This window comes from Eretmochelys imbricata, chromosome 2 (assembly GCF_965152235.1).
Source record: "Eretmochelys imbricata isolate rEreImb1 chromosome 2, rEreImb1.hap1, whole genome shotgun sequence".
Lineage (NCBI taxonomy): Eukaryota > Metazoa > Chordata > Testudines > Cheloniidae > Eretmochelys > Eretmochelys imbricata.
In genome coordinates, this window is record NC_135573.1 from 234,329,452 (window position 1) to 234,346,523 (window position 17,072).

Below are 17,072 nucleotides of genomic sequence, written 5' to 3' on the forward strand. Positions count from 1 at the left end.
CAGAAGGGGCTGGAAGACGCTCTGGGGGAGGCAAACATTGGCAGAGCTGGGCCCTGGGCCCTGAATACTCCTGGAGCACGGGCACCACGGGCCCATATAACTCGCCGCCTGTGCTTCCAGTGTATCTACACGGCAATTAGACACCCATGGCTGCCCATGCCAACTTACTCAGGCTCCCCAGGGCTCAGGCTAAGGGGTTGTTTAATTGCAGTGTAAACATTCAGGCTCGGGACCCTCCCACGTCACAGGGTTCTAGAGCCTGGGCTCCAGACTGAGCCTGAATATCTACACCGCTGTTAAGTAGCCCCTTAGACTGAGCCCCGTGAGCCCAAGACAGCTGGCACAGGCCGGCCGCAGTTTCTAAATTGCAGTGTAGAGATACCTTTTGTGTTCTTTGTTCATAACAGATGCGCATCCGACGAGGTGGGTATTCATCCACGAAAGCTTACGCTTCAATACGTCTGTTAGTCTATAAGGTGCCACAGGACTCTTTGCCGCTTTTACAGATCCAGACTAACACGGCTACCCCTCTGATACTCAGAGAATAGAGATATCCAGTGAAGTCCAAGGAGCACTCTTACACAGTCTGCCTTGAAGGCATGCAGAAAGCGCACTCCATGTAAATCAAGTCATTTTGCATGCCTAATGATTGTACTTTCAGGCAGAAGTTTTTAGTAAATTCTATTGGATCTAAGCCAAAGATGTGATACAATACCATTTTTGGATGTCAGTTACCAAATACCAGCCTCAAAGTTTGCTACATACCAAAGGCAAATTGGGATAATATGATATGTCAGTCACACTTTAAGTGAAAGTTACATTTATAAGTAGGTTATGAAAAGCTAATATAAGATTAATAGATGTGATAAGCATACTACAGACATGAGTCGTATGTTTTATAGATGGTTAGAGGCACATGAATAGAAGGTGTTGTAGTTGGTTATAAACCATACTTATAAGCAACCTATTTATAAATTGTGATAGCCACAATGCACAGATGTATCCAGTAAAAATGTATTAGTTACCAATGCTTTACATGGTAAAACTACAATGCATGGTATGCGGTACATATTGTACAAAGTTCTCTCTCAGAGTTAGAACACGAAGTATAGATGAAAACTGACAGCACTTCTAATAACAGTAAAATAGAATAATCATTCCCCTTCTGGAACATTTCAAACAGGTATAAAAATAAAATGCTCAGATTATTTTTTTAAAGTAAGATTTCAGAATCAGAATTAAATACTAGTATTTATGATTTTACAATAATTTTAAAGAACGCTAACAATTCTGCATTTCTAGGAGCATCCTGCATCTGTAATTGGAGAAGGTGTCATCAGCATTGCTGAATAGCCTCTTGGAATCTCTACCTTCAGTAAGCAGGTTTTCTAGGGAAAAAAAATCATATTTGCATAATCAGGACATCTGGTTTCCATCAGCCTGCAAGGTGGCAATCCTTAGCATTACGAGTGCTGACGAAATGTCCTCTTCTCCACATTCTCATTAACTGTAGATTGAGAATCAGTATTTTCTCCCAGCGTTCCACACACTTGCCAAATTTGGTCATAGGTGCTGGAACTAGGGGTGCTGCTGCATCCCCCTGGCTTGAAGTGATTTCCATCATATACAGGGTTTGTGTGGCTTGTTTGGTTCAATGAATATCAGCACCCCCACTATAAAAATTGTTCCAGCATCCCCACATTTGGTATGAATATATTATTTCAACCCAGATATAACAATATATTTAAAATATATTCTAAATTTCCCTGTTATGTTCAAATGTTTATTATAGTGTGTAATTGTCTCCTAATGCAGTTAGAAAAAACTTTTATATGTTACTGTCTGGGAACCCACGTTTTCTTATCAAAGTCTGGAAAGAACTCTCTCTTTATGAACAAAAGTGGGACAGACACCATCCCCTAATATTTAGATGTCTGTCTCCTATCCCTACCTATGTGACAGTGTCCCTTACATGCCAAAAGATGATTATCCTGCTCCATGCCTCCTACTGTCTCCCCATTCAGGCCAGGAGCCAATTCAAAGTTCTGGTCCTAATTTTGAGGTCTCCAGCAGCATAGCGCCCAGATTCCAGAGAAGCTGCTTTTCTGTTCCTGACTCACAGAGACAGCTGGGTGTATCAGGGCCATTGAAGCCATTGTTCTCCAAGATGAAGTTCACAGGTGCTTGTTGTGGTCCTTGGTTGTGGAGCAATGGTCCAATTGTCCTTGGTTGTGGAGCAACCTCCTCCCAGAGGGTATGGTCTCAACAGCAACATTTTCTGGGCTTGACGATGGAAAGCTGAGGGTTTTTTGCAAAATCCTTCCTGTGTTGGCTCTGTTCTTCAGATGATATCCTGATGTTTGTGTCGTCTTTATTGTGAAGGAAAATGTAGGAGAAGTAGATATGTGCAGAGGTGAAAGTAAGCCGGTGTGCCGTTATCGGGACCGGCTTTCCCAGATGGCAATTAAAAGCCCTGGGGTAGCGGCGACAGGGCTCTGGCAGGGATTTAAAGGTCTGGGGCGGTAGTGGCGGCTGGAGCCCCAGGGCCCTTTAAATCCCTGATGGAGCCCGGCTGCCACTATCCCAGGGCTCAGGCAGCAGGGCTCAGGCGTGGATTTAAAGGGCTTGGGGCTCTGGCAGACGCTACCACAGTGGAGCCCCAGGCCCTTTAAAGCTCTGCCAGAGCCCCAGGGTAGCGGTGGCAGCTGGAAGCCCTCAGGACTCCTCAGTGATTTAAAGGGCCCGGGGCTCCATGGTGGTAGCGGCAGCTGAAGCCCTGGGCCCTTTAAATCACCCCCGGGGCTCCCAGCCACTTCTGCAGCTGGTATCTCGGGGGTGATTTAAAGGGCCTGGGGCTCCCAGCCGCCACTACTGCAGCTGGAACCCCGGGCCCTTTAAATCAAGATTTAAAGGGCCTGGGGATGTAAGGCCCTACCTCTTCCGGTGGAGGCCACGCCTCTTCCAGTTCAGGCCACGCCCCCTGCTCAGGACTCCAGCGTACAAGTAAGTCCTTTAACTTACTTTCACCCCGGGATATGTGTGATAGCGATTTTAAATGTGACTGCCTCGTTCCCTGTAAAAGCAGAAGAATATCGTTCAGTTGGTGCCACCTAGTGTCCCCTTTTGTGATTTCTCCTCTCTGTGTTAATAAGCAAGATGTTTTCTCTCATCTGCATTTGTATTGGGAGACCTTCCAGGCTGGTGGTCCTAAAGTGAGATCACTCAGCTTAGGTGTGCCTTATTCACATCTGCTCCATTCTGGTGTGTAGGCAGATTGCAATAACACAAATCCTTCTCGCCAGATCTTTGTAAACAGCGTTTTTGTACATTTCAGACGATGCCTGCTTACAAGGAGCAAGTAAACCCTTTTTAGGGATAATGAGTTCTAGTTAGCTCTCCGCATCTAAAATGTGACTAAAGCACAGCGCTGCCCCTAATGTAGAATCCAAAGAGCATGCAACTGGTGGGAGAAACAAGAGGGGTGAGGTAATATCTTGTATTGGCTGACTTCAGTTGGTGAAAGAGACAAGCTTTCGAGCTACACAGGGCTCTCTTCTTCAGGTCGCTACAGCAGCAATGCAAACAACTGGTGGGAGGCATTCATCAGTGTTAGCTATATAACAACAGTTGGGTGCTGACTGGATGGAAGTTAAGAGGAGCACTGCTAAGTTCACACACTCGCCATATTCACTCGTGATAGTCTGCCCCAAGGATTAGTCCTTAGTGTAGAGACATTGTGGAGCAAAGACATGCATTGAAAGGGCAGAGTGCAGGACACAGGTATTGGAGTCCCAAAAAGCTGCTATTCGTTGTTTGCCTTTCCATAATTAATTAGTTGTGTTGCTTATGCCTTTTTCAATCTGTTGGCAATTTCCTTACCCTTTTCTTGACAACTGAACAGTGTAATATGACTCTCTTATATCTATCTAGGTTTTTATATCATTCCCATCACTGTGATATCTGAGTGCCTGGCTGTCGCATACAATCACTGATTATTGTTGTTATTACCTAGCTCTTAAATAGCACTTGTCATCCATAGATCTCAAAGTGATTTACAAAATAGGTAAGTATCATTAGCCTCATTTTACAAATGGAGAAACTGAGGCATGAATAGATGAATGCTGAATTCAACACATCTGTGTCCACTCCTGTTTCTGAATTGTCCAAGAGCAGCTTATGATTTTCTCAGATACATTTGGTATTTGCAGTTTTCTGACAAATAGTTTGTACAAATAGCCTTGGTCTGTGGCTTGTTAGTGAGCTGTTTGTTGCATGTATTTGATAGTCAAGCTCTGGTGTCAGTTTTAAGTGGACATGTAAGTCACATGCTGTTGTTTCTGCTCGCTGAATGGATGCGTGAAACTCTTAGGCCTGGGCTACACTAGGGGGGGTTCGAACTAAGATATACAACTTCAGCTATGCTATTCACTTAGCTGAAGTCGAAGTAACTTAGTTCGACTTACCTGGCCATCCTCCCGGCAGCGAGTCGACCACAGCAGCTCCCCCATCGACTCCACTTACACCTCCTGCCGAGGTGGAGTACAGGCATAGATTTGGGGATCGATTTATCGTGTCTAGACACGATAACTCGATCCCTGATAGATCAATCACTACCTGCCAATCCGGCGGGTAGCGAAGACGTACCCTTAGACTCAGGAGTCAGGTGTGATTACTTACATTTATCAGTTCATTGTATTCAGGATATTCTCTAGTATTAACATAACATTTGCAGTTTCTGAGAATATTCCTGCTAGTAAACCCATTAGCTAAAATATTCACTGAAAGTGGTCACGAAGTGGGTATGAATGAAGGCAGGTTTTTATTAGAACAAATATTCATGACGTGTTGTGTGTTTGTTCTGAGGTAGTCACACAGTGGTACGGCTTATGTTTGTCGTTTTTGCCCCCTGGTGTCAGGGCAGCTTATTCACATGGTGGCCTGTTCCTTGCAAAACCTCCCGTAACATGTGCTGCCTCGGTGTATTTTATTATCTTCAGCATATTCCAGAACCCCAGTGTGCTGAGAGGAAGACGCCCTGCTGGGAAGCTGGAGTTCTAGCTCTCTCACACAACCTTCTTTTAAGCACTCATTGTTATTTTCAGTATCAAGCTAGTAAAGGGTCAGTAGCAGTTTTTAAGGTGCTGTGATATTTTTGGTCCAGATTTGTCCGTTCGATTCCAACTATTTTCATAAAACAAAACTCTAATATGGAAGTTCAGTTCAAGTTCTGTTTCTGCTTGTTTTTTTAAACAGTGAGCTAGAAGCTTTTGTTGAAGAGCTGAAGAAGGACTCTACTGCCACCAACAAGATAGTGACATTGAAAGATGTTGAAGATGGGGCTTTTCTTCTGCGGCAAGTAGGAGAAGCTGTCGCCACCCTCAAAGGTGTAGTTTTCCTTTTATTTTTGGTTTGGTTGTTCAAACACTTGGGAGTGATGTAGGTTTGCATCTTGATCTGAGACTTGATCTTTGCCTTCTTCAAAAAACCAATTAAAGGTCTTGGGGATTTAAGTGTGTGATCTCTGTGTGCATCTCTCACGCGTATATCCAACTCTTTTTTTAAAAAAAAATAGCATTTGTCGCTTTCTCTTGAACTTGGTGGTTCTTGTTTTCGCAGGCGAGTTTCCAACATTGCAGAATAAAATGCGGGCAATCCTCCGCATTGAAGTGGAAGCCGTGAGGTTTCTGAAGGAGGAGCCCCATAAACTAGACAGCTTGCTGAAACGAGTCCGCAGCATGACCGATATCCTTACCACGTTGAGGAGGTGAATTGTTTTTCAGAACTCTGAACAGTTCCATTAAGGAGTGCTGCAATGCCTTTTCCTTTCAGAGCCAAAAGGTTTTCAGAGCCATGACTTGTTTATAGGGTTGTATGTGTAGCCCCTCCCCTGAGGCATAGCTTTTGTCTCCCTTGTGCTTGATATCACCAATACCTGGAACAGCATTTCCCCACTCTTTGCATGCATTCAGTCCAGGGTTCTTTTCTGGCCCCTGGTGGCTCCTCAGTGTGCCAATACACAGGGTGCTGTCCCTTGAGAAGGAAGAGAAAGCAGTGTAAAAGCCCTGTACGTAGGGGATTATAAGATAAATAAAAACAAACCCCATCAAAGAAATAACAGACCAAAAATAACAGCATAACAAAGGGGGGGCCTTACTGGGAACAGGAAAATCGGGAAGGAAAGAGTTATGGTTAACTAATACATTTATGAATAAGCCAGTTCTCCATTTCCTAACACTCAGCAACCTCTGCCACCCTCCTAGGCACCTCATTGATGCAGATGGTAGGGCTGACGTTGAATGTCCTGAGACTGAGTGTTGCCATGCTGTGGCATTTGTCAGCTTAGACTGAAGTCCCCTGGGTGGGCAGAGTCCTCTCCTGACTCCAGTTGGACTTGCTGTACCCTGGTCTGGAATCCTCCTGGGGTCTTGGCTGGCTCTTGTAGCCAGTGCCAGGTTGTGTATCTCTCACTCTGCTGGATGCTGGTCACTTCAGTGCTGGAACTGCCTGATCCATGCAGTTGAAGTCTTATAGCAGTGCAAAATCTCCCTTATTGAGGAGTGAGAGTTTAGCAGAAAGTCCCTGAGCTGTGCTGACTCTCTCAGCTTCCAAACTAAAACTAGACTAAACTCGGTTCATTGGTGCAGAGTCAGGCCACCCCCTCACTGGGGGCTATATAGCTCTGGCTTGTTGTTGATCCAGTGAACTTCTTGTCCAGACCGCACCAACAAGGCTTTCTAATTCCTTCTGTCCCAACCCCTAACTTCAAGCACGCTGGGAAATGAGGTTAGAGGATCTTGCTAGCCATTATTGTTGTAGGTTTCAGAGTAACAGCCGTGTTAGTCTGTATTTGCAAAAAGAAAAGGAGTACTTGTGGCACCTTAGAGACTAACCAATTTATTTGAGCATAAGCTTTCGTGAGCTACAGCTCACTTCATCGGATGCATACTGTGGAAACTGCAGAAGACATTATATACACAGAAACCATGAAACAATTCCTCCTACCACCCCACTCTCCTGCTGGTAATAGCTTATCTAAAGTGATCACTCTCCTTACAATGTGTATGATGATCAAGTTGGGCCATTTCCAGCACAAATCCAGGTTTTCTCACCCTCCGCCCCCCCCCCCCACACACACACACAAACTCACTCTCCTGCTGGTAATAGCCCATCCAAAGTGACCACTCTCTTTACAATGTGTATGATAATCAAGGTGGGCCATTTCCAGCACAAATCCAGGTTTTCTCACCCCCCACCCCACACACACACAAACTCACTCTCCTGCTGGTAATAGTTCATCCAAATTGACCACTCTCCTTACAATGTGTATGCTAATCAAGGTGGGCCATTTCCAGCATAAATCCAAGTTTAAGCAGAACGTCTGGGGGGGGGGTAGGAAAAAACAAGGGGAAATAGGCTACCTTGCATAATGACTTAGCCACTCCCAGTCTCTATTTAAACCTAAATTAATAGTATCCAATTTGCAAATGAATTCCAATTCAGCAGTTTCTCGCTGGAGTCTGGATTTGAAGTTTTTTTGTTGTAAGATAGCGACCTTCATGTCTGTAATTGCGTGATCAGAGAGATTGAAGTGTTCTCCGACTGGTTTATGAATGTTATAATTCTTGATATCTGATTTGTGTCCATTTATTCTTTTACGTAGAGACTGTCCAGTTTGACCAATGTACATGGCAGAGGGGCATTGCTGGCACATATCACATTGGTGGATGTGCAGGTGAACGAGCCTCTGATAGTGTGGCTGATGTTATTAGGCCCTGTGATGGTGTCCCCTGAATAGATATGTGGGCATAGTTGGCAACGGGCTTTGTTGCAAGGCTAGGTTCCTGGGTTAGTGGTTCTGTTGTGTGGTATGTGGTTGTTGGTGAGTATTTGCTTCAGGTTGGGAGGCTGTCTGTAGGCAAGGACTGGCCTGTCTCCCAAGATTTGTGAGAGTGTTGGGTCATCCTTCAGGATAGGTTGTAGATCCTTAATAATGCATTGGAGGGGTTTTAGTTGGGGGCTGAAGGTGACAGCTAGTGGCGTTCTGTTATTTTCTTTGTTAGGCCTGTCCTGTAGTAGGTGACTTCTGGGAACTCTTCTGGCTCTATCAATCTGTTTCTTCACTTCCGCAGGTGGGTATTGTAGTTGTAAGAATGCTTGATAGAGATCTTGTAGGTGTTTGTCTCTGTCTGAGGGGTTGGAGCAAATGCGGTTGTATCGCAGAGCTTGGCTGTAGACGATGGATCGTGTGGTGTGGTCAGGGTTAAAGCTGGAGGCATGTAGGTAGGAATAGCGGTCAGTAGGTTTCCGGTATAGGGTGGTGTTTATGTGACCATTGTTTATTAGCACTGTAGTGTCCAGGAAGTGGATCTCTTGTGTGGACTGGACCAGGCTGAGGTTGATGGTGGGATGGAAATTGTTGAAATCATGGTGGAATTCCTCAAGGGCTTCTTTTCCATGGGTCCAGATGATGAAGATGTCATCAATATAGCTCAAGTAGAGTAGGGGCGTTAGGGGACGAGAGCTGAGGAAGCGTTGTTCTAAATCAGCCATAAAAATGTTGGCATACTGTGGGGTCATGCGGGTACCCATAGCAGTGCCGCTAATCTGAAGTATACATTGTCCCCAAATGTAAAATAGTTATGGGTAAGGACAAAGTCACAAAGTTCAGCCACCAGGTTAGCCGTGACATTATCAGGGATAGTGTTCTTGACAGCTTGTAGTCCATCTTTGTGTGGAATGTTGGTGTAGAGGGCTTCTACATCCATAGTGGCCAGGATGGTGTCATCAGGAAGATTACCGATGGATTGTAGTTTCCTCAGGAAGTCAGTGGTGTCTCGAAGGTAGCTGGGAGTGCTGGTAGCGTAGGGCCTGAGGAGGGAGTCTACGTAGCCAGACAGTCCTGCTGTCAGGGTGCCAATGCCTGAGATGATGGGGCGCCCAGGATTTCCAGGTTTATGGATCGTGGGTAGTAGATAGAATATCCCAGGTCGGGGCTCCAGGGGTGTGTCTGTGCGGATTTGATCTTGTGCTTTTTCAGGAAGTTTCTTGAGCAAATGCTGTAGTTGCTTTTGGTAGCTCTCAGTGGGATCAGAGGGTAATGGCTTGTAGAAAGTGATGTTGGAGAGCTGCCGAGCAGCCTCTTGTTCATATTCTGACCTATTCATGATGACAACAGCACCTCCTTTGTCAGCCTTTTTGATTATGATGTCAGAGTTGTTTCTGAGGCTGTGGATGGCTTTGTGTTCTGCACGGCTGAGGTTATGGGGCAAGTGATGCTGCTTTTCCACAATTTCAGCCCGTGCACGTCGGCGGAAGCACTCTATGTAGAAGTCCAGTCTGCTGTTTCGACCTTCAGGAGGAGTCCACCTAGAATCCTTCTCTTTGTAATGTTGGTAGGGAGGCCTCTGTGGATTAGTATGTTGTTCAGAGGTATTTTGGAAATATTCCTTGAGTCAGAGACGTCGAAAATAGGATTCTAGGTCACCACAGAACTGTATCATGTTCGTGGGGGTGGAGGGGCAGAAGGAGAGGCCCTAAGATAGGACAGCTGCTTCTGCTGCATTGAGAGTATAGTTGGATAGGTTAACAATATTGCTGGGTGAGTTGAGGGAACCATTGCTGTGGCCCCTTGTAGCATGTAGTAGTTTAGAAAGTTTAGTTGTAGTCCTTCTGTAAGGGCTCCTAGAGGTTCAGTCTGAAGTGCCAGGAGCTGGGGGTTACATGTGGGTTCCTCTTAGAACTTCCTAACGGCATACTGAAAATCATGATTCCAATTGTTCCATGTAGAGTCTCTGTCTAAAGCAACTACAATAGTCTATTAGACCCTAACTGGGGATGGGTTGAATCCAAACCCCTTGACCAAGACACCCCTCAATGTTGGGGACATTTGGCTCAGGAGCCATACAATGTGTGTTTGTGCCCATCTCTAACCCAATCTGCTGTAGACAAATTTTCAACAGTCAGTGTTAGATCAGGCACACTTTGAGTGCATAGCATGACTCTCCCAAAACATAACACTAAGAAATAACATTTCTTGGAATGCCAGGAAATGCCATAACTCCTTGAACACCAAAGCATCACTAACATGATGTTAGCATCACTAACAAGTTTTGGTTTTTACTAGAGAATGGGAAACAAATTGCAAATATTTTTGGGTATGCCAGTGGTTTCATGGAGTTCTTTACTCTGGGCTTTGGAAATGAGGGATGTGACAGAAACATATAAGCCATACTTGAAATTTTTCAACCACTAAGTACACCCATTATCCATGTTTGTCAGAAAACATGAACAGCAAACAAATGCTAATTTTGTGAAGTAATGAGAAATGAATTTTCTTGCCAATGGACACCCTGAAATAGCAAGCACCAAGGGATCAAAGTATATTATTTTAGTAACTTTCAGCTGAACACCTAGGCTATAGCAAAATCCAAGTTAAACATTTACCTTGTGTGTGTGAGAGAGAGAGAGAGAGATGACTTTAAGGCTTAAGATTTGCATCTTTATTCTAGAAAATGTCTTAGAAGAGATATTCCTGTATTGGCAGAGGGATGCACTAGCTCATCTAACTTGTCTTTTCTATTCTAATTTCTCTGATTCTATTAATTTATTCCGCCATGCTTACATCAGAAAATACCTATTGCGATGGGTTCAGTCACAGAGACCCCCTTGGGACTGTCACCTGATGTGCTAAAACTATGTCTGAACCCATTTTCTTTGTCAGCTTGGGACTCCAGAACCCTGTCTTGCTGAGCCAGACATGCTAGTTTGCTGCAATAAAGACCCAGTGTCTGAACCACACCCCCAAAGCTGCAGACTTTAACCAAAAATTATTCAGCAAGTCACCCATCTCCAACATGCAGACGCCTAGTTCCCAATGGGATCCAAACCCCAGATAAATCTGTTTTACTCTGTATAAAGCTTATACAGGGTAAATTCATAAATTGTCTGCCCTCTGTAATACTGATCGAGAGATATGCACAGCTGTTTGCTCCCCCAGGTGTTAATTAATAAACAAAAAGTATCCTCCTTAAGTATAAAAAGGAGGATTTAAGTGGTTTCAAGTAATAACAGACAGAACAAAGTAAGTTACCAAGCAAACTAAAACAAAACACGCCAGTCTAAGCCTAATACATTTAAGAAACTGAATACAGGTAAATCTCACCCTCAGAGACGTTCCAGTAAGCTTCTTTCACAGACTAGACTCCTTCTTAGTCTGGGCCCAATCCTTTCCCCTGGTACAGTTCTTTTAGTTCCAGCTCAGGTGGTATCTAGGGGATTTCTCATGACTGACAGCCCCATTTTTTCTGTTCCACCCCTTTTATAGCTTTGGCACAATGCGGGAATCTTTTGTCTCTCTGGGTCCCCACCCCTCCTTCTAAATGGAAAAGCACCAGGTTTAAGATGGATACCAGTACCAGGTGACATGGTCACATGTCCTGTGAGACCCCAAGCCTCCATTCTTCCCGGCCTGACTTACACGAACACAGGAAGGCTTATAAGTAAACAGAGCCACTTACAACAAATTGTCCTGGTTAATGGGAGCCATCAAGATTCCAAGCCATTATTAATGGCCCACACTTTGCATAGTTACAATAGGACTTTAGAGTAATACTTCATATTTCTAGCTTTAGACACAAGAATGATACATACATACAAATAGGATGAACACACTCAGTAGGTTATAAGATTTGTAATGATACTTTACAGGAGACCTTTTGCATGAAGCATATTCCAGTTACATTATATTCACACTCATTAGCATATTTCCATAAAACTTATGGAGTGCAACGTCACACCTATAACCTTTTAATGTCTAGTTTCCTTTCACTTGAAAATTGCCAAATTGATTTCTGTTTCCAGCTAGGTAGGGGAAAATGAGTTTTTGCCAAAAGTATATTTTGTATCCAGATTATAGCCAATAAAGTTAATATATAGCACATGGCTGGACTAATTATATGCTAATTTAATAAATAATGAATGATGATGTGTTTGATTTTGTTTTGATAGACATGTTACAGAAGGTCTGCTGAAGAGCGCGGATCCTTCTCAAGCTGTGCAGTACACTGCCATGGAAAAGGCAACAGCAATCGAAGTTGTGAAAAATCAAGAAGAACTAATACGTGTCCATGGATACCCACAGCAAAACACAGCTGGAGTTACAGCAGAGTTGCAAGGGTCCTCAGTCAAGTCAGAAGTTCTACCCTTTTCTACAATGACAGTTCATCATGTACAGAGCTCTCCTGTAGTCATACATCAATCTCAGCACTCTTCAGCACTGGTCAACCATACCCAAAATTCACCTTTGGTCACCAGCCATTCTGTAGGTTTGTCAGCAACAAGCCATCACACCCCCACTATGCCAGTGACTGTACTGGAGTCCACAGCAGCAACCCAGCAATCGCAGACTTCTCAGCCAACGCAGGTCAATGGTTCCATTATGCAAAGCCTTTTTATTGAAGAAATTCACAGTGCAAGTACCAGGAACCGAGCTGTATCAATTGAGGTACAGTGTATTCTCTTTAACCAGGGATATTGTCTTTGGGCATGAGCTTGACTTTACTGGGATCTGCCAGCATGCATCTGAGACCTTAGATAGGATTTTCAAAATACCAGTGGAGATAGGTGTCTGATATCCAAAGAAAAGTCCATGGGATTTGGGTCCATAACTTCCATAGGCACTTCTGAAAATCTTACCTTATTTTGAACCAAGGCAAAATGTAGTGCCATGTTTAAAAAAAAGCCCGAGGTGCCATTTCTGAGTGCTCTGCTGACACTGAAGAAATGATTACTAGAGCCAGATGATTACTTTCTTTTAAATCTCAAACTAAAAATCATGTTAACCAGGAGTGAAACCTATAAATCCCCATCTATTCCTATTGGGCAGGTTTTAAGAGATTAAAGTTGGATTTTTTCAGGAGTGGGAGATTTAACATCAGCCTGGAAATGCCTCGGTAAGATTTTATATATATATTAAAAAGTATGGAAATGCTTAGTAAGGTCACCCAAACAACTGGAATTTTGTGAAGTTGGGGAACTCTATAGTACACGGCTCTGGCCCTTTGCATTTTTGTGATACACAGGTATGATTTCCCACACCATCCTGTGCTCCAGGTGTGTAATCTCCCTAATTTGAATCCAGCCCTTAACATGTTAAACGTATTTGTCTGTTAAGTCTCATGGTAACATGGCAGGCAGCTCATTGTAGCCACACTTCTAAATTTGAAATCCTGTATACTTTTGGGGTTGGGGGATGTCTTGACCAATCTTCCAGAATGTGGTCTTTTGATGAAGATCTTTAAAGGCCTCTCCTTTTCCTTTCACTGCATTTGGTTTTAAAGATGGCTGGAGTATTTTGCTGTCACTCCATAACAATACTTTCCATTAAATGCTACAGGTGTGCCTGATCAGTCCATCAACCTGAGTAAGGAATCCCAGTTAGGTCGCCTCTCAGTTTTGCGTCACTGATGGGAAGATGATACACAGCGTGTCTAGGACTTCCTTGTGGCTTATGGTGGCTCTGGGTTGGGAAGAAACAGGAGCAGAGTTAAAGATGTTTGGGTGACCTTAGCGCTGCATATTTCCGGACTTTAATGATTAATGATTAATTATTTTTCTGTGTCACTTTAACATGGAATTTCCATTTGGGGCTGTTGGAGAAAAGAACAAAATGCTGTTAAGGGCTTTCTCCTTAAGCAGTGGCTAAATATTTAGGACCCTACCTATAGGTCAGTATCTGCTGTGTATTGTTATAAGAAGTCACAAGAGATACTTACATAAGCTACAGTGCAGGTAGGTAACTTTTTGATGCAATGAGTAAAGTATGTGTAGCCTCCATTACAAGTCAGGTGAAACAAAAATAAACAGAGAACTAAGTAAATTAATCTAAAGCCAGAGCATTTTTCAGCAGTTTTTTTTTAAAAAAACAATTATTGTTCATGAATGGAGTTTTCTCAACACTTTTTGTTTGTGGTTGTACCTAGCAACATGTTACCCCAAAAGCTTACACCAAGGTGGGCACAATGATAACTGTAGTGTGTCTTTTAAAAACAATGTGTAACAGGCATTGTCTGTTTTTAAACATAAAATACTGTTTTGCATGGCTATAGCATTTTTTGTCTGTGTATCTCAAAGTGCATTACACATATTATTAATAAGCCCACCATATACTCTTGTGAAATGGTGGGTATTATTATCCCCGTTTTACAGATGAGGAAACTGAGGCACAGAGATTTCCCCAGAATTATCCAGCAAATGTGTGGCAGAATGCAAATCTCCTGACTCCCAGTTCTGTACTTTAATCACTGGACTGCAAATGGACAATACATTAAGCTACTTATGTTATTTATTTAATTTGCCCTTGCTCCTTTACATTTTAATCTCTTTGAGGCTGTATTTTTTTTTTTTTTTGGTTTATACAGTGCCTAGCACAATGAAGTCCTGGTCCATGACTAGGACTCCCTAGGCACTACGATTATACGACAAATAAATAATAGCTTTCCTTCAATTTTTGAGTAAATGTTTTGTGTCTACAATAGTTCAGAAAGAAACCTGTAGAAGGTAATGCAGAATGTAAGTTTTCTCAGGCTGGTTTGACTTGGAAGGAGCGCTCTGAGGGAAACGATGGTGCTAGCTGAGTTCTGGAGGCCAGAGCAGCAGATGGTTGTAGTATGTTAAAGTGTGCTGAACAGTAAGCAGTGAATATTTGATGTGAAATATTGCTCACTAGGAACCAACAGAAATCAGAAACTTCTGTTGCCTCACTACAGACCAATGCTGAGAAAATCTAACTAGTTTTGATTCTTAATGTTTATATTTGGACGTTTAGAAGTAACAGAGTAGAGACCGATGAAATCAGAACGCTAACTGAATGCTGTACTTCTCTTTAGAAAGCAGAAAAGAAATGGGAAGAGAAAAGACAGAATCTTGATCACTATAATGGAAAGGAGTTTGAAAAACTCTTAGAAGAGGCACAGGCCAATATCATGAAATCAATCCCTAATTTAGAGATGCCTCCGCAGTCCACAGCCTTGCCAAAATTGGAGGTAGTGGATAAATTAGAGGTTTCAGGTAAGGTTTGCAGTTTTGAACTGAGGGTTTGTGTCTTTGAGAAAATTAAATGAGAAGGTTTTTTTATTAAATGATCATTTAAGTTTATATATTTACTTAGCACCTTTATCAATATCCTACCCTTCCCTATGAGACAGAATGGGGGAGTATGTCCTGGGAAGCAGGGACTCTGTAGAGGATGCAGCGGTCATGCTGGTTCACCAGCTAAACCTGAGCTCCTGGGGAGATGCTGTAGCGAAGAGGGCAAATGCGAGCAATGTTCCCTGTAAACTGCGCGGTGATGCAGCAGTCTTGTGTATATGGCGCAGGTCAGAATCCCTGCTGCTCACGTCTCCTCAGTGCAGCCCCAGAAGGGATATGGCGTGACCCTTTATGAACCTGTTTTTCTTGGTCCCGCTGCCCTCTGACAGGGCATGTGCGCCCCCCTCACCTCCTCGCTCTGGGGGAGTTGGGAGCATTTCCAGATGGGGATGAGCTCAACTGGGGAGCGGTGGTGGCTCCAGGATGCGCCTGTGCAAGAGCTCAGGTGAGGGGCCTGGACGGGCTCTGCCATGTCAGCCCAGGGCAGTGCAGGCTGCAGAGCTGTAGCCCAGTCAGGCCAACATACCGATGCCCCAGCCCACCCACACACCTGGCAGTTGTTTCCAGGGTCACAGTGGGAAGTGGGAGCAGAGGGAGCTGCAGCCAGTGCCCCTTCCTGGGTGTTCCTGGGGTGGTGATGGGTGGTCTGAAACCCCCAGCCACAGGGAAGTGCAGTCTGACATCACCCCAACCCTCTCCCCCCCCCCCGCCCAAGACCCCTGGCTAGGCTCCTCAGGCAGCTGCTGCAGAGCAAATCACCACCCTCTGGGATCCTGCCAATGATGGGGACAGGGACTAGTGTGTGATGCACACACATCTGCACCCCACCCACCCATACACAACTCCCCTGTATGCTCCTCGGCCTTCCTGCAGACACCCTTCATACTCCTCACCACAAATCCATACCCTGCCCCTCACCCCAACCTATCTATATACCTCTCACCACGCACCACCTTCTACCCTTAAATTCTCTGAATTGGAGTATACAACAGAGTATGAGCTTCGGGTGAGTCCACAGAAAGACCCACACCATTAAGTGGCCTGTGTGCCATTCAAGTTCCACATAATCCCACCTATCTGGGGCGGGGTGTGTGTGTGTGATTTACCTAGTAAGGATGTCTCTCAGCAGCAGCACATGGATTTGTTATAGATAGTACATTACAATAGGCAAAGCTGCAAAATACAAATCCACATCTAAGCTTCTCCAAAGTTTTGAGAGAGTTGTCTCATCCAAGATTTTGATACATCCCATATCTGGAAATGGATCAGGTGCAAAATTTTGATTCAGATATTTATATAAACTTTCACAGAATTATGGAGACGTGTTTTCAGAGCCAGCATTTTGTTTCAGTCTCTAACACTAAATAGTTTGTAGCAGTAGTTGTTCTTGGGCATTTATTAACATGAGAGTTTAATACTTATGTTGAAAAATCATTTTAGAATTCTTGTACACAGTTCAGTGAGATGACTGGCTTCTAACAGCATTAGCTTTTGTAGTGAATGGCACAGCACAGAAAGAATCAGAGAAAATAAATATTATATGGGTGCACTGAACTGTGACAATGTCTGAGAAAGTGCAAAAGACAATAATAAAGAGGAGCTTTTGTTACTCACATATTTAGCTTATCCATTTCTAGAATAAGAATTTGCGTGGTGTCCAGCTAACCGATTTATGAAGAAATTTGATGAAACGATAGGACATCTGCCTTCTGTTTTGCATAATGAATCCTATAATCATCACATAACTTAAAGGAATAACAAAGCTTTTCCTTAATTCTGATTAAACATTTCACATACCACCCAAATCTTCCACAGTTCAGAAAGAAAGTTTCAACATGCTCCTGCCTACTTTAGGCTAGGAAAATGAGTGATTTATGGGAAGGCAGACCACCTACTTTACTAATACAGGTTTCAGAGTAGCAGCC

At 43.7% G+C, this 17,072-nt stretch overlaps 1 protein-coding gene across 7 annotated transcripts in view; it reads left to right on the forward strand.

Annotated features, from left to right (window-relative positions):
- KIAA1217 (KIAA1217 ortholog) overlaps positions 1-17,072 on the forward strand; it is a 240,793-nt gene that overhangs the window by 204,363 nt on the left and 19,358 nt on the right. For all 7 annotated transcript variants that reach the window (XM_077809458.1, XM_077809461.1, XM_077809460.1 and 4 more), the window contains 4 exons: positions 5,254-5,384; positions 5,617-5,764; positions 12,007-12,502; positions 14,886-15,066. In XM_077809458.1, coding sequence (XP_077665584.1) covers positions 5,254-5,384; positions 5,617-5,764; positions 12,007-12,502; positions 14,886-15,066 — 956 coding nt within the window. The remainder of the gene's footprint in view (positions 1-5,253; positions 5,385-5,616; positions 5,765-12,006; positions 12,503-14,885; positions 15,067-17,072) is intronic.